At 36.6% G+C, this 17,615-nt stretch overlaps 2 protein-coding genes across 15 annotated transcripts in view; one reads left to right on the top strand and one right to left on the bottom strand.

The window, feature by feature from the left end:
• The window catches only part of APPL1 (adaptor protein, phosphotyrosine interacting with PH domain and leucine zipper 1), a 58,401-nt gene that overhangs the window by 15,144 nt on the left and 25,642 nt on the right, over positions 1-17,615 (bottom strand). For 2 of the 6 annotated variants that reach the window (XM_026501077.4, XM_057311816.1), the window contains 7 exons: positions 16,588-16,640; positions 15,832-16,006; positions 15,706-15,742; positions 14,943-15,089; positions 14,123-14,173; positions 13,368-13,457; positions 8,850-12,376 (listed from right to left, as the gene is read on the bottom strand). In XM_026501077.4, the coding sequence (XP_026356862.1) occupies positions 12,230-12,376; positions 13,368-13,457; positions 14,123-14,173; positions 14,943-15,089; positions 15,706-15,742; positions 15,832-16,006; positions 16,588-16,640 (700 nt within the window). In that variant the 3' untranslated portion in view covers positions 8,850-12,229. Of the gene's footprint in view, positions 1-8,849; positions 13,251-13,367; positions 13,458-14,122; positions 14,174-14,942; positions 15,090-15,705; positions 15,743-15,831; positions 16,007-16,587; positions 16,641-17,615 lie in introns of those variants that run through there. The other 4 variants (XM_057311814.1, XM_057311817.1, XM_057311815.1 and 1 more) reach the window with 3 other exon arrangements.
• Positions 1-17,615, top strand: part of ASB14 (ankyrin repeat and SOCS box containing 14) — a 43,608-nt gene that overhangs the window by 15,730 nt on the left and 10,263 nt on the right. For 4 of the 9 annotated variants that reach the window (XM_044384944.3, XM_044384943.3, XM_044384939.3 and 1 more), the window contains 3 exons: positions 2,542-2,695; positions 3,410-3,610; positions 12,299-13,508. In XM_044384944.3, the coding sequence (XP_044240879.3) occupies positions 2,542-2,695; positions 3,410-3,588 (333 nt within the window). In that variant the 3' untranslated portion in view covers positions 3,589-3,610; positions 12,299-13,508. Of the gene's footprint in view, positions 1-2,541; positions 2,696-3,409; positions 3,621-4,204; positions 12,052-12,298; positions 13,509-17,615 lie in introns of those variants that run through there. The other 5 variants (XR_006409796.3, XR_007191805.2, XM_057311819.1 and 2 more) reach the window with 3 other exon arrangements.

Below are 17,615 nucleotides of genomic sequence, written 5' to 3'. Positions count from 1 at the left end.
GAATAGATCATGCCAGTCTTTTCTGGCCTTCCAGGTCTGTGGATAGGTATGCTGCCAGTCTAATGTTTGTACCCTTGTAGGTTACAGGCCTCTTGTCCCAATCTGCTTTCAGGATTTTCTCTTTGTCTCTGAGATTTGCAAGTTTCACCTATTATACGTTGAGGTGTTGTTTTATTTTTACTGATTTTGAGGGGGGTTCTCTGTGCCTCCTGGACTTGAATGCCTGTTTCCTTCCCCAGATTAGGAAAATTCTGTTATAATTTGCTCCAGTATACCTTCTGCTCTTCTCTCTCTCTCTTTCCTCTTCTTCTAGGATCCCAATTATTCTAATATTATTTTGCTTTATGATATCATTTCTCTCTTGAATTCTCCCCTCATGATCCAGGGATTATCTTTTTCTCAGCTTCTTTATTCTCCATCATTTTGTATTCTATATCATTAAGTCTTTCCTTTTTTTTTTTTTTTTAAAGATTTTATTTATTTGACAGAGAGAGACACAGCGAGAGAGGGAACACAAGCAGGGGGAGCAGGAGAGGGAGAAGCAGGCTTCCCACTGAGCAGAGAGCCTGATGTGGGGCTCGAACCCAGGATCCTGAGACTGTGACCCGAGCTGAAGGCAGATGCTTAATGACTGAGCCACCCAGGCGCCCCATATATCATTAAGTCTTTCTTCTGTCTCATTTATCCTAGCAGTTACAGGCTCCATTTTTATCGCATCTCATTAATAGCCTTTTTGATTTTGACTTGATTAGATTTTAGTTCTTTTATTTCTCCAGAAAGGGATTCTCTAGTGTCTTCTATGCTTTTTTTCAAGCCCAGCTAGTATTCTTTATAGTTGTTATCTCAACTCTACTTCCAACAGAGTTCTTACTTCTGTTCATACTGATTAGGGCCCTGGCAGTCAATACTGCCTCTTGTTCTTTTTTTTTTTTTTTTTTTTTTAGGTGAGTTTTTCCGTCTTGTCATTCTTGCGGAAAGTGGTTGCTTTTCTATTTGTAGAGTTGCAGTTATTCTTTTCTTAGATCTCTGGTTGAGGTCACAGGTGTTCAGAATGATTTGATAGCTATCTAGCTGAATTCCTGGGACCAGATGAAACTAAGGTCGCCTACTCCTCCAGCATCTTGGACTCGACCACCTCTTTCTTCTTGAGACATTTTTCTCCTGGCTTTCATCACACCAGTCTCCTATTTCCCCACCTAACTGGTCACTTCTATTTCCCCCAACTAGAGCACACCCCCGGCTTTTCAAAAAGCTGCCACTTTTCAGGTTTCAAGTGTTACCTCCTCAAAGAGACCCTTCCTATCTGTCCACCTTATCTAAGGTAGTTGTTATCCCTAATCTTATTATGTTGCCCATTTCTTTTATAGCACTTACCAGTTTGTGAAATTATCCTTTTAACATTTTCTGATTATGTGTCTCCTCCACAAATACATCAGTGTAAGTTCCTGCTCACCACTTTCCTCAGCTTAGACATCTGTGCTCAGTACAGAGTAGATGCACTAGAAATACCTGAGTTCATATTAAAATCAAAGCAAAAATCAAACAGTGAAATGCAGAAAGTACTTTGAATCAATTCTGAAAAGTGAAAGGCAACATATTGTTTTAATATTGTATATTATTTTTAGGTTATAATTAATGTAGGAGATGGCATTTAGGTGTATATCATCTTGTATTATTTCCTGACTTTTTATTTAGTACTATTTGACTTCTCACATGGGCACCTTGCTAGCAGTGTGTAAATGACCTACAGACAGAAACTATCTATCCTTCGGGCATGAGGAGTAGGTGATGAATGATAGAAAATTCAAAATGAGAGTGGCGTTAATAAGATGGCTCATTCCTCGCTCACATAAGTAAAGGCCAGAGATAAACAGCCTTCTAACTGGACAGCTCCGTGATCACAAGAGAAACTTGTGTCCACATTCCAGCAAGCTAGTGGGCAGGCAGGAAGCAGCAGCACACACCTTGCTCTCCTTTAAGTGCATTCTGGGGGTTGCTACACTTCCACTCTCATCTCGCTAGCTAGAACTCAGTTAGGTGGCCATGTCTAGGTGCACGGTAGCTGGAAAGGTAATCTTTATTCCAGATAGCCATGTGGCCAACCAAAGGGGACAATAGGTATTAGGTAACTCTCTCTTTCACACCTGGTTATATCTTAAATAGTTCTGATGATACAGTAGTAAATATTTTTCCAAATGTTAGAGCTAAGAAATAATTTCCCTGGGTTGCCTGGGTGGCTCAGTCAGTTAAGCAGCCAACTCTTGATTTCGGCTCAGGTCATGATCTCAGGGTCCTGGGATCGAGACCCACAACAGGCTCTGTGCTCAGTGGGGATTCTGCTTGAGGATTCTCTCTCCCTCTCCCTCTGCCCCTCCCCCCCAAAATAAATGAATCTTTAAAAAAATTAATTTCCTTGTTCAATGCCTTTGTTTACAAATGAGGGACTTGAGACCTTGGTTCCTGACTGTGAGTTTAGTGCTCTAAACACTATAGATACTTAAATTTTTCATTTACATTCATAGTTCCAATTTTCTTCCTCAGTTCTGTGAAGTAATAACATTGTCATGGCTGCAACATCTCTCTGGGAAGGTTGTTCGAGTGATGCTTGATTATGTTGATCAAGTTCGAATCTGTTCAAAGTTGAAAGCTGTGCTCCAAAAACAGGGGCTCTGGTCAGAAATCCATTTTATCTTGAGTGAGTACCCTTCTTTCTTGTAGAAGATTCTTACCAAAAACACTATTGGGTATTTACATTCTTATTTGCTTAGTAAAACATTCTGGTTACAAGCTTTCCTTAAACCAAGGAAAATACTATTCCTATCTAAAAAGTTACTATTTATAACTTAATTTGTTCTTATCACCATTTCCTGTAGATAAACTCTATTAGGTAATCACATATTATATGGTAGGTAATACCTTTCTCTTAATCATCTGGAACACTGTAGATATAGGAATTAGAAGCTATGACATGGCAATGAAAATAGGAATGAGAAAAAGTAAAATCAAAGCCTGCAGAGAATATCAAATGACCCTTCAAACCACATTCTTTCACGGTAGCACATCAGTCAAGAAGATTTCTTTTATCTAGTTTCCCCACAGGGTGGTGAACTTTAGTTCTTACCCTGGCCCTGAGGGACAGGGCCAGGCCAGGGGTTGGTTAATACACATAGATTAAAGGACTTCAGACCCACAACTGATGCCAGTCTTTGGAGTCTGGTTCTGAAAACACATCGACAGGAAGGACTGCAAGAAGGGAAGGTTGTTTCCCTATTACCTTTTCCATTTAGACACTGCAAATGCAAATTAGAGTGGCTTAAGTTTAACACACATTTGCTGACTAAACCCTAAGATCACTAAAAAATGAAGCAATTCTCTTTCCTTCGGATAACATGTGTTTCTATCGTTTTAGCAAACCCTCGGCCCCTCAGACATCTGTGCCGCCTGAAGATCCGGCAGTGTATGGGGCGCCTACGTCTGCGCTGCCCGGTCTTCATGTCCTTCCTTCCGTTGCCAAACCGTCTCAAAGCGTATGTCCTCTACAAAGAATACGACCTTTATGAACAAGGAATTTTCACAGGACCCTGGTAGTCAAACTGTTCTGGATGAAAAGGTATAATTCTGTAAGCTGTATTTCTTAAAGTTTGACTTATTATATATGATTATTTCTCACTTTAGCTTGCACTAAAATCTCAATGCAGTCTACATTCTTTCTTAATACTGGTATTCCTATTCTTTCTTAATATGCTCAATATTGTCTCTCAGGGAGCCCGAGTGGCTCAGTCAGTTAAGTGTCCGACTCTTGATCCCAGCTCAGGTCTTGATCAGGATCATGAGTTCAAGTCCCTACAGGGGACTTGATATTGCTTCTCAGGAGCATTCTGAACGGCAGTTAAAAAAATAAAAAATTAATTAATTAATTAAAAAACTAAACCCAAGCCTTAAAATTTCAATTAGCAGAAATACATCAGTTCTCACTCTATTGATTTTACATTAAATGTATGAACTACATTTCTACATGTCAAAACAACAGATGCCACCTCCACCTCTAATAATTCAAGATAACTAATTCTTTTTATAGAGAAGTACATACATAAAATGTCTTAGTAATTACATTGACTAAAATACTGACCCCATTACTTGACCTACAAGTTAGCTGTTCTTGTATAAAAGTCCCAAGGCCAGCTAAGTGTGTGTTTACTTGTAGAGCCCTGCGTTGAAGTGGAATGTTCCGGTTAACCGAAATAGAACTTTCAATTGCAATGTCATCATTAAATGGGAAACTTGTGGTCCTTTTCTCTACAAAACCCTGGCTAAGGGTTACCATTTATTGGCTAATGTTATCACTTCAATAGAAATTAAAAGTGTTTTCAAGTGGCTTATGATTCTGTACTGAACCTAGTGCAATACTAAACACCCAAGAGGGGCTCACTGATGGAAAGTTATATTTATTTATTTTAATGCCTTCCAGTTAACATACAGTGTTAGTTTCAGGTGTACAATATAGTGATTCAATAATTCTATACATTATTCAGTGCTCATCACAAGTGCCTTCCTTAATCCCCATCACCTATTTCACCCATCCCCCCCCCCCCCCCCGGCAACTATCAGTTTGTTCTCTACAGTCAAGATTCTATTTCTTGGTCTTTTTTTTTTTTTTTCTTTTTTCCCCCCTTTGCTCATTTGTTAAGTTCCACATATGGGTAAAATCACATGGTATTTGTCTTTCTCTGACTTATTTCACTTAGCATTATACTCTAGATCCATCCATGTTGTTGCAAATGGCAAATTTCATTCTTTTTTATGGCTGAATATTCCATTGTGTATGTACACCACTTCTTCTTTATCCATTCATCTATTGATGGACACTTGGGCTGCTTCCATAATTTGGCTATTATAAATAATGATGCAATAAACAGAGCATATAGCACTTTAAATTAGGAATTTGTATTTTGGGGGTAAATACCCAGTAGTGTGGTTATTGGATTATGTGGTAGTTCTATTTTTAACTTTTTGAGGAAACTCCATATGTTTTGCACAGTGGCTGCACCAGTTTGCATTCCCACCAACAGTGCACGTGTGTTCCTTTTTCTCCACATCCTCACCAACACTTGTGTTTTTTATTTTAGCCATTCTGACAAGTGTGAGGAATCTCATAATAGTTTTGATTTGCATTTCCCTGATGAGTGATGTGGAGCATCTTTTCATGTGTCCGTTGGCCATCTGTATGTCTTCTTTGGAGAAATGTCTGTTCATGTCTTCTGCCCATTGTTTAATTGGATTATTTGTTTCTTGGGTTTGAGTTCTATCAGTTATCTGTTTTGATACTAACCCTTTATTGGATGTGTCATTTGCAAATATCCTCTCCCATTCAGCAGGCTGCCTTGTAGTTTTGATTGTTTCTTTTGCTGTCCATCTTTTTATTTTGATGTAGTCCCAATAGTTTGTTTTTTTGCTTTTGTTTCCCTTGCCTCAGGAGACATATCTAGAAAAATGTTGCTATGGTTGATGTCAGAGACATTACTACCTGTGCTCTCTTCTAGGATTTTTAGTTACACATCTCACATTTAGGTTCTTAAAACATTTTATTTTTGTGTATGGTGTCAGAAAGTGCTCCAGTTTTCCCAACACCATTTGTTGAAGAGACCTTTTCCCCATTGTATATTCTTGCCTCTTTTGTCAAAGATTAATTGACCATTGAATTGTGGGCTTATTTCTGGGTTTTCTATTCTGTTCCATTGAGCTAAGCGTCTATTCTTATGCCAGTACCATACGTTTTGATTACTACAGCTTTGTAATGTAACTTGAAAGCCTGAAACTATGATACCTCCAGTTTTTTCTTTTCCAAGATTGCTTTGGCTATTTAGGGTCTTTTGTGGTTACATATAAATTTTAGGATTGTTCTAGTTCCAAGAAAAATGCTGTATTTTGAAAGGGATTGCATTAAATCTGTAGACTGCTTTGGGTAGTATAGACATTTTAACAATATTTGTTTTTCCAATCCATGAGCATGGAATGTCTTTCCATTTCTTTGTGTCATCTTCAGTTTCTTTCATCAATGTTTTACAGTGTTCAGAGTATGGGTCTTTCATCTCTTTGGTTAAATTTATTCCTAGATATTTTGTTATTTTTGGTGCAATTGTAAATGGGGGGGTTTAAGTTTTTATTTAAATTCTACTTAGTTAACATAGTGTGATATTAGTTTCAGGTGTACAATATAGTGATTCAACACTTCCATACATACCTGGTGATCATCACAAGTGCCCTCCTTAATCCCCATCATCTATTTAACCCATCCCCCCACCCACCTCCCCTCTGGTAACCATCAGTTTGTTCTCAAGAGTCTGTTTCTTGGTTTGCCTTTAATGTCACTTTCTGCTGCTTCATTATTAGTGTATAGGAATGCAACCAATTTCTGTACATTGATTTTGTGTCCTGCAACTTTGAGCTCATTTATCAGTTCTAGCAATTTTTTGGTGGAGTCTTTAGGGCTTTCTATATACAGTATCATGTCATCTGCATGTAGTGAAAGTTTTACTTCTTCCTTACCAATTCAGATGCATTTTCTTTCTTTTTGTTGTCTAACCACTGTGGCTAGGATTTCCAGTACTATCTTGAGTAAGTGGGGAGAGTGGACATCTTTGTCTTGTTCCTGACCTTAGGGGAAAAGCTTTTGGCTTTTCCCCAATGAATATGATGTTCACTGGGGTTTTATATGTGGCCTTTATTGTGGTATGTTCCCTCTAGACATACTTTGTTGAGGGTTTCTTTTTTTTTTAAGATTTTATTTATTTGACAGAGACAGCCAGCGAGAGAGGGAACACAAGCAGGGGGAGTGGGAGAGGGAGAAGCAGGCTCCCAGCGGAGGAGCCTGATGCGGGGCTCGATCCCAGAATGCTGGGATCACGCCCTGAGCCGAAGGCAGACACTTAACGACTGCACCACCCAGGAGCCCCCATGTTGAGGGTTTTTATCATGAATAGATGTTGTACTTTGTCAACATCTGCATCTATTAGGATGAAATGGTTTTTATCCTCTTATTGATGTGATGTATCATGTTGATTTGTGAATATCAAACCACCCTGGCATCCTGGGAATAAGTCCCACTCGATTGTGGTGAATGTTTCTTTTAATGTATTGTTGGATTCTGTTTGCTAGTATTTTCTTGATTTCTGCATCTATGTTCATCAGAGATAGTGGCCCGTAGTTCACTTTTTTGGTGGTGTCTTTATCTGATTTTGCTATCAGGGTGATACTGTCCTCATAGAACAAATTTGGAAGTTTTCCTTCCTCTTCTATTTTTCGGACTTGTTTGAGAAGAGTAGGTATTAATTCTGTAAAAGTTTGGTAGAATTACCTCTGAAGCCATCTGGTCCTGGATTGTTGTTTATTGGGAGTTTATTACTGATTCATTTTCTTTACTGGTAATTGGTCTATTCAAGTTTTTCAGTTTTGGTAGGTTATGCTTCTAAGAATTTATCTATTCTAGGTTGTCCAATTTGTCAGCATATAATTTTTCATAGTACTCTCTTACAATTATATTTCTGTAGTGTTATTCCTACTTTATTTCGATTTTTTTATGAGTCTGGCTAGAGGTTTATCAATTTTGTTGATCTTTTCAATGAACCAGCTCCTGGTTTCATTGATCTTTTCTATTTTTTGTTTCTAAATCACTTATTTCTGCTCTAATCTTTATTATTTCCTTCCTTCTGCTGGTGTGGGGTTTTCTTTGTTCTTTATCTAGTTCCTTTAGATGTAAAGTTAGGTTTTTTGAGATTTTTCTTGCTTCTTGAGGCAGGCCTGTATTGCTATAAACTTCTCTCACCAGTTACACAATGTTGGTTAACTTTTTATTTCTCTATGTTCTACGCTGCGGGTAAGTACAGGTTTGTATATGTGAAAAAATGAGCAAAGAAGATATATATTCAGCCACCTCATGTGGCATTTAGATGGCACATCAATAAGAACAGAGTGGTAGGCAGGATGATGTAGGTCCATTTTCACCACAGACCCAGTCAACATAGCCTTGTTGTTTATATGTTTACTGTTAGTATACTTTTTTAGCATAATACAGTCCATCTTAGGGAAACTGAAGTTATAGGACTTCTTTCTGATGTAGGGATTCATGGCTATACAGACTAATTGAGTAAGCACAGACTTAAAATTACTTTTATGATACAATTTTCACATTAAAAACTTGCAAAATTTGCTAGCATGAATAATTTTTATTTTTTTAATCAAATTGTGGTGTCCGTTTATAAGTGAGTAGTGGATTATAGATATGTCAATATACAAATATATTTAGGATATACATACACTTAGATAAATTATATAATTCTATAGTTTCACCTACTCCTGGACCTTCTAAAAGTATATATATTTTATAAAAACAAATTAGAACAGAAACTCCCAGTAGAAGAAAAGAACTTGGTGTTATAGGAAAAAAAATATAAAGAGCACATGAGCCAAATATATGTTAGTATTAAAATTACAGGCCAACCCACTTAAGCTGGTGTATACAATAACCTGCCCCTTTAAATTATATTTATTTCTTTGAATAGGGCCAACCATAGCAAGTATATATTGTCTGTAACATGTCCAGGATAATTATTGAGCAGTCTGTTTTTCTAAAAGGAAAAAAGTCACTAGTGAGGAATTTGTATTATTTCCCAGGTAAGTGACATCTTTTTTTTTTTTTTTTTTTTTTTCATTTTAGCTGTTATGGAATTGCAGTGGGGCTAGATGTGTAATTTTAAATGTTATATTAAAAAGTCCATTTGTTTCACAAGCATCATTTGGAATTACTTGAAATAAAATTCAGAGAGTATATATCAAATACTTCATACAAAAAAGACTATACAAAAATCATGGACTTTATTATACATTAAAAATCTCCTAACAGCATATATCCTGGAGCCTTGTCAGAGAATACCTACTTTGACAAAATGAAAAAAATAAGCTCTCCACCCCACATGTATACCACCATTACGTAAAGTTGAGTTCTTCAATTCTAAAGGGAAATGTAGCATGATTTTTAATTGTATATATGCATGATTAATAGTATCAGTGAGATAAGAACCAATTCACTTAACATTACAAAATCACCAAATATACAAAGCAGTTTTGCACATTAGTTATAACTTAATCCCAGTTCTCATTTTAGCTGAAGTAAATTACATGAGTACAGCCACAAGAGACTAGTTAAAAAGTGTAGTATAGTTCCAGTTTCAAATCTTTGTGTTATTGATGCAGAAGAAGAAAATCCATGAAAGAGTAAGCCAAGGTTGCTTAAAATAAAATGAGAGGCTTGCTTGCTACAATCAGTGTGTTTGAATATTTAAAGTACAATTTGAATGCTAGGAGGTTGTCAAAACCAATGTTAGTATTTTCATTTTATTCAGGTAGCAGAAGGTTTTGCAATACATGGGATCTTAGGGTCTGTCAGCATTTATAGTAAGATTCAAATCTTAAACATTGGAGTTCCTACACAAACTTAACTCAGATGCCTTTACCACACAAGACTGTATATTACATAGAATGTTGTGCATACCCTACTACCCTTTTCCCAAGCATAAAAGCAATTTCACCACGCCTAGAGCCTCAGAATTCTTTTGAAATTAAACACAAACTAATCATTGTAGAAATGCCAAAAACTAGACTGGCTTTGGGGATCTCTGTTCAGTCTGTTGTTAGCAAGTTTTAAAATTTTTAAAGGGAGAAGGAGTAATTAGTTTCCTGTCTATTGACTTCATTACCATCGTTAGAAAAGTACTGTTCCTATAGGTAGCAGAGTGCATAGCTGAATTAGGTAGACTTTATTTCTTTTAAAGAATCGATTTTGTTAATTTCTAAAACAAGTGTAAGACTGAATCTGAGAAAGCTATCCCAAATTCTAATTCAATCATCACCAAAGCATCCAAGAGCCAGAAGGGATTTCAAAGGTAACAAACCAAGATCAGCTTTAACATTATGCAGAAACCCACAGGCAGCCTTCTTCAAACAAAAAAGGTGAGTTTTTTAAAGTTGATGCTTAACTATCTGCAATATGGAATAGTTCATATAGTTCTATAGCAATGGACCAAAAGTTGAAATATCTAAAATTCCACACACAACTTCTATTTGGTGTTGGAATGCTCTTTGGTCTGATCTGTGGAAATGGGTGTGCTGTTGTCGAAATTCCTATCAAAACATGACTTAAAAGGATCTATAGTTTGTCCAGCATCCCCAAGTCGGCCAGTGCCTCTAGCCTTTGGGCAGCCAGAGTACTGGTGATGGGGAGCACCTCGCGACCAGGCACAGCAGCAGCCTAGTAGCACTGCCTCCTGAGGTCACCACCTGCATCGTCGGTGACCAGTTTCATCTGAACTGTGAGGTGACCACTTACTAGCATAAACAAAAGACTTTATGAAACAGAGAGCTTACTAATTCTCAAAAAGGTCTTAAGAGCAGGACCTACCATGACTAATCAAGTGCTGAGCACAGAAATTTCAACTTCTACCAAAAGAATGATGGACCAACTACTGTGAAAACATTCCCTCTTAGTAAGCACGAAATCAGCCTTCTTCAAAAGTATTCCATCAACTTCTACTTTGTTACTATAGGTTTTGGTAACATAGGGCTTCAAAATAATGATTATCAAGTAATCATTATTCCCATTTGGCACATGGATACAAAGAATATCATGATCCTATACATAATTATCCCCTTCCACAGAAACCAGTGTGCATACAGTGTGGAACAGCCACCCGGTATTGTGAGAGCTAAAACAGATGCCGTCTCTAACTCAGAACTAAGGAAAGACTGTAGCAAAGAACAAAGGGCTTTTTCCCTTATATAATTAGTCTTGAAGTGGCTAATCTCTTGAAAATTTTAAATGACTATTTTATTCAATATATTTAACTACCTTGATTCTATATAGTTTTACATGTGAAACAAAGGAACATAATTTCTATCAGCAATGTTAAAAAAAAATCAAATCAAGTTTTGACATGGCAGTAGAGAAATGTCATTTTAACCTTGGCACCAAGCTAAAAATCTTCCTTGGTCACTGTTAAACCAAACATTCAATTTCCTTTCAATCTTTCATGGAATTAGACCTTTTACTCATTTGAGAGTACAAGTATTTACAATAATTAGTGCAAATTCTATTCTCATATATTAGTTATTTGCCTTTGTGGATATAAAGTGGTGATCAGTATTTTATCAAAACATGGAATTATGAAAATACTGTGCATATCAGTCTGAAATTTAAAAGATTACATCTTCTAAACTAAACTCTGGGCATTTTTACTTTAAGCAGGAAACAACTGTTATAGAATTTCTTTTGAAACGTCACTTGATTTTCAATAAAAATTATTTCACGCAATGCAGAAAATACGAAGTTATCCTCTAACAATATCTTTACATGTTAAGTCCTAATCTAAAATGTACTTGAACAAAAAAAATCCCTTTTAATAAATTCCAAAATCTTATTTTAACCATTACTGCTCTGCAGCAATAATACAAGTCCCAACCTGAGAACTAAGAAAGTGAGAATTACATGCCCCGGGCTGTATCAATCTTGAACTGAAGACACTTAAGCTTCTTTCCCACTGGCATCAGGTGTAATACATCAGAGAAATGTGAGCAATCTAAGAAAGTGCCCTGAAATCACAGTACCACCTGCCACAATTTGAAACCTTAAGTCTAAAATCTTTTCTAATTATTTTATATAAAAGTTCTATTGCACATTTAATAATTAAAATATTTGCAAACTTGTAGAATTCTCTGTATAAAGGGTTTTGAACTGATTCAGTTGAAAGCTTCCTCACTGCCAGCAAAAATGTTCCTAATGAGAAGACGGAGCATATCCATACTACCTGAAGCTGAAGATAACAGGTTTCTTATGGTCAGAGCCAATTACAATACAAGATAAGTTCACTTTTTGAAGGAAAAAAAGGCTTGAGCAAGTGTAATTCCTCAGCAATCTACTTCAAGGAGATGAACAGGTTTCTCTTTGACACGTGGAATTTGATGTTACTGCATAGTATATTATTTTTAAGGAAAAAAGAAAAATCAATGCCAACCTAAGTGATCAAGGTCAATCTTATTTTAAAAAGTGAAGTTAAACAAGCAAAGATAAACTTTAGTCTCCTTGATATTTCAACATAGTTGTTACCTTGTGCCATTTCACCACAGAAACTGTCAATAAATTCCAAGGGGGGGAAATACCAACCAAAAAGCAAGGATAAGTTCATGCTTCTGACTCTCTTTTCTTTCCTTCTTCTCCCAAATCACTCTCTTCTGACTGGCTACTGCTAAGGACAACAAACTGCCCCTCACTACTGGCTTGGTTTGGTCTACTGGAAGCAGCTATCAAGCGACTTTGTTCTTCTAAGTCCTAGTAGAAAAGACAGAAAAGAAACTATTGTTTGCAACCAAAAGCAAAACTATGCATTTAAAATACATACTTAAGCCACTTCAATCCTTCTGTCATAAACATTTATGCATAATTCTGGCAACTTACCGAAAACAAAGGCTACACACAAACAGTGCAACTCCGAAGTGAATTTTGGCACTGTTGGAGAACTCCTATAAAAGCTAACATTGCCCTCTTCTCCATTTTTATGGCCAACAACAACATTCAGACCATTGTTCTCTCTCACAATCTACCCCATAAAAGGCTCAAAATGGATCACTCCACATCCCTACCCTTCCCCCTCTGTCCAACTTATCTTGCTAAATCAGTTGTCACCCTCTCTTAGCCTAACCTAGCAAGGAAGCTTCAACTTCATTGTCCATAAGTCCAATCCATTTCCAATTCCTGCTGATCTGTACTCAAAGTATCCCACAAAGCTCTCTTTTCCACTGCCAATGCCACAACCCATAACTGGGTCTTACAATCTCATGCATCACTATCTAATGCATTCTCCAGATTTTGCTCTGAAACTTGCCTAACTTAAAATTATCCTGTTGGATGGACAATGATTTGACACTCCTGGTACCACTAAGTATTTATATAAATATATATACATTCCTGGAGACTAATAAAGATGTCAGCAATGGCAGTTAAGTCTATACACACACACACACGGCCTCTCAAAAGACCTGCTTTGATAGCAACAACCTTCACTAGAATATGGAAACATAAAAGTTCTGGTATGTCTGCTAAGCAGCAAGTCAACTACATGTCAGTAACTACAATGTAAACATCCTCTCAGAAGACAGATCTCTTCCTTTTCTGCTGTGCTATGAACCATCTGGTTATACAGTGGCTGAGGAGGCAGAAACAGACTGTCACTTGGAAATTCAAATCTGAAAATCACAGTCCCAAATTAAGGAAATTTCATAAACATTACATCAGAGAAGATCTAGATACTAGGACTACATACCTTTTCAATTTGTTTTTGTTTACTGAGTTCTTTCTGTTGCTTCTCTTTTACCCTTTCTATTTCTTTTTGTTTTTCTGATGCCCGACGATCCTGAAAAACAGACGAATACAACTAATGAATTAAATATGAAATAATTTTAAATTTTAGACTTTTCAGTTAATATTGCCTTTGTAACCTTTTCATATTTTTTATATTTATATGAAAACACTAAAAATTTATATTCTTAGTCCCTTATCCAAATTCTAAATGCTGTATCAAGCAGGGGCGCCTGGGTAGCGCAGTCGTTAAAGCGTCTGTCTTCGGCTCAGGGCGTGATCCCGGCGTGCCGGGATCGAGTCCCACGTCGGGCTCCTCTGCTGTGAGCCTGCTTCTTCCTCTCCCACTCCCCCTGCTGTGTTCCCTCTCTCGCTGGCTCTCTGTCACAAATTCTAAATGCTGTATCAGCAATAGTATCCACTGATAACCTTGCACAGCAAAATCATTTTATTTGCTTGCTAATATGAAAATTCTTACATTACTTTAGGTAACATTCTTGGAGGGGCACTTGGGCTCAGTTGGTTAAGCATCCAACTGTTGATTTCGGTTCTGGTCATGATATCAAGCCCTGCACAGAACTCTGTGCTCAGTGAGTAGTCGGCTTGAGATTCTCTCCCTGTCCCTCTGCCCCTCTCCTTGCCTGTGAGCTCTAAATAAATAAAATCTTAAAAAAAAAAAAAAAAAAAATTCTTGGATAATTAAGTATTTTGAATTCTTACCAGTTCTGCATGCAAAGCTATTTGTTTTGCCAGACCAACAGAATCACAAATCTAAAGGGGGAAAAAGTAGGAAAAACTCAGGCATTTCTCACATCGAAGTAATAATTTCAAGTATCGAAATGGCTGATATAACTAGATTTATAACACATTATAATATACTGCTTCAAGTAAAAGCTGATTTAAGAATGTTCCAGCCCCAGGGCACCTGGCTCATTTGGATAAGCATCGGACTCTTGATTTCGGCCCAGGTCATGATCTCAGAGTTGAGTCCCATGTTGGGCTCTTTGCTCAGTGCAGAGTATGCTTGAGATTCTCTCCCTCTCCCACTGCCCCTCCCCCTGCTCATGCTCTCAAAAAAAAAAAAAAAAAAAAAGTTCCAGCCCCCAAATGAAGCATCTGTGTATTTTCTTCAGAGTCCCTGAGTTTCTGCTGCTGGGTCTCACCTGTCACATACCTCACCTTCCTGGTATCTCAAATTCCTTACTGAAATGGTAAGGTCTGCAAAGAATGAAGCAAGCCGGGGCTGATGTTGCTCTAAGCTGAAAACAGCTGAGAAAGGCTGATTATGGGAATACTCTGCATTCCCAGAGTAAGTTCATGAGCCCAGAAGATTGCAGCAGTTACCAATGGCCAGGGAAGACCTGGTCTGTAGTCAGAAGACCCAAACTACCCACCAGCTCAGCTATCTTCAGAGCCAATAGGCTTTGGTCAAACAACTCAGATGGATTAGGCCAAATTTGTTTTTTTCCAGAAATCTTACTAAGGACTTCAACTAGGATATATATTTCATAACAGAAACACATTTTGAAAAGTCATGTACCTTTTCTCCCTCATTGTTTGATTCAAATATATAGCAGACTGATGACAGATTACTTTCACTTCTCCCTCCTGATGTCCGAAGAACAAATCCAAAAAGCCTCTTATTTTCCTGGTGTGTAGCGTACAAAACTACACTGGGTAATGGAAACTGCCACAGAAAACATCAGAAGCAAACACGAGATTTTTTCAAATACAAGTGCACTCTTCAACATGACAAATTCAGGTACTAAGTTATAAAAATATTATAAACAGAACATTAAAGCCAAGTTTTTTTCTTAACAGAATGGCAATCAAAGAACAAAAATGTCTTATCTGGTTTGGATTACCAGGCAGAATAAGACACTGTTGAATATTGAACTTATTAGTCATTTACACAGTTTACAAAATCAAATTCAGTAACCAAAATGGTCCATATTATTAATTGATTAAGAGCACGTACCTCCACCTATTTCAACACAGGTAATCATAAAATAAACTCAATCATGTTCACCTTTTAATTTCTACTGTTAGTGTTTATCCCATTAACTAGGCAGCACACATTATATACTAAAAAACTACATTTCATGCCAGATTGCACTGATTCTTTAAGTACATGGAATGTTCAATTATAAATTTTTGGGGAGAGATGGTCATAGGCTTATTATAACTTAGCCAATCATAATTAATAGCATATTTCAATACATACGATCAGAGTTATTATAACGATATAGATGTGTATATGCACAAAGAGACTTCCAATAAAGCTTTAAACATGTAGAACTCACTGTGAGCCTTGTAACTTGTGTCTGTGGATCAATTAACCTGTAATTAAAAATTTGGAAAACAAATTTTAATTAGGCTGAAATTAAACATTTTTTCTTATAGTTTTTAAGGGGGAGGCCATTACTTACTTTAAACAATCACAAGAGACTAATAAATGTGATTCTGTCATACGAAAGATGTTATGGATGGCCCGGGCAGCTAGGATTTGCCTCATTGTTTCATAAACAACATCTGGATTATCATCTGATTTCACCTCCATAGAACCAAGGAATCGGACAATAAATAACTGATGAAGAATAGAATCTATGAAAGAACAAAGTACATTACATATCTTTAAAACCCACATTTCCCTGCCTTAAGAATAAAATACAATTGTCACCTTTTAGATTTTCTAGTGAAAAATTCAACCTAGAAGTATTTAGAAATTATTCCTAACTACAGTGTTCAAGTCATAGGAAAAATTAAGATCTCTAATTCAAATAGCAAAAGGTTAGGCTTCAACAATTGATGGTTCTGAGTAAAAAAAAATTCCCTGTACTATTCTTATAGCTTTTAAGTTTGAAATTTATCAAAACAAATAGTTACTGAAAAAAGAAAAAAAGTTAATGCTCTAGTACCAGATGATAACATCACCTGATAGGAAAAGCTTAAAGGGTATCTTCTGCATTGAGAATTTGACTGTGAGGTCCAAAGTATGATATTCTATAATTTTAATGAAATCTTTAAGCCTGATTAAGTTTTGCTACTTTGAGTACTATAAGCAAAAAGAAACTGTGAAGTAAAGCTACCATTAAAACAGCATATATCAGAATAAACAACAAATTCTTCACACAGTTTACTACTGAGAATTTTTAAAATACAAGAATATTGCACATCTCTTTTACCTTCAGTTTCAGATTTTGTACCTCCTCCAGATTCTCCAAATGGATTTGTGCGCCTGAAAAGTTTTTGAAAAATTAGGAACCAATGGTCAGTTATCATGAGCCATATGGAAGAAATCTCAATCATTGAAACTGGAGTTAAAAACTAAGAATCACAAAAACGTGTACATTCATCTTTTACAAAGCTCTAAAATACCGTATCCTGTTAAGGAACACTACCGATGACCACCTTATTCTGACGAAGGCCCCCGCCTTCACACTTAAGCTGAACTCAATGCTGCTTCATTCCAGAAGAGGTGGATGAACTGAAATGTAGACACACAACACACACACACCCCAATATCTATAAACCACGTTGAGAAAGTCCCTGAATTTAAATAAAGGGGGGACAGAACAGCTGATTTAGCTTCAATTCTAGCTACTCAAGAAAAATGCTAGGGCCTTTCTAGGATTGTAAAAACCTCTTTTTAGGTCCTCTAAGTACATACTGCAAGTTAATTATGCTAATTTGAACATTTTCTAGTTTTAAACATGTATTTCTCAAGGCATACATAACAGAAGGCAAGAAGAAAAGCCTAATTAGTGATGGGAGCTACCTCCTTCCTCAGTGTGAGTGGCTCTTGGCACACTCACAATGAAGGAAAAAAATATAATTCAAAACAGACTTTGTAAGCAAACAGAGAGCTAAGTGGCATTAATGTTGGCATAAGATAACATGAAATCATTCTCTGTAATTCATGTCTGAACTATTATATCAAATGCTAAGTATATTTCTGTGATCAAATACAAATTATTTTTTCTTGGTCATAGCCATGTATATCCAAATTAGTATCAATTTATTAGCCAAAGAAAAATTCTAACAGCTTTCACATTTCTTGTTATATAACCAAAAGATGATTTATTAATAATTCATGCATGATAATGTTTTAGTACCTTCCTGGAGATTTTTTTTTTAAGATTTTTTATTTATTTGACAGAGATAGAGACAGCCAACAAGAGAGGGAACACAAGCAGGGGGAGTGGGAGAGGAA

The sequence above is a fragment of the Ursus arctos genome, unplaced genomic scaffold (assembly GCF_023065955.2).
Source record: "Ursus arctos isolate Adak ecotype North America unplaced genomic scaffold, UrsArc2.0 scaffold_14, whole genome shotgun sequence".
NCBI classification, from domain to species: domain Eukaryota; kingdom Metazoa; phylum Chordata; class Mammalia; order Carnivora; family Ursidae; genus Ursus; species Ursus arctos.
Note: the sequence above shows the minus strand (reverse complement) of the source record. Positions and strands in the feature narration are given on the sequence as shown.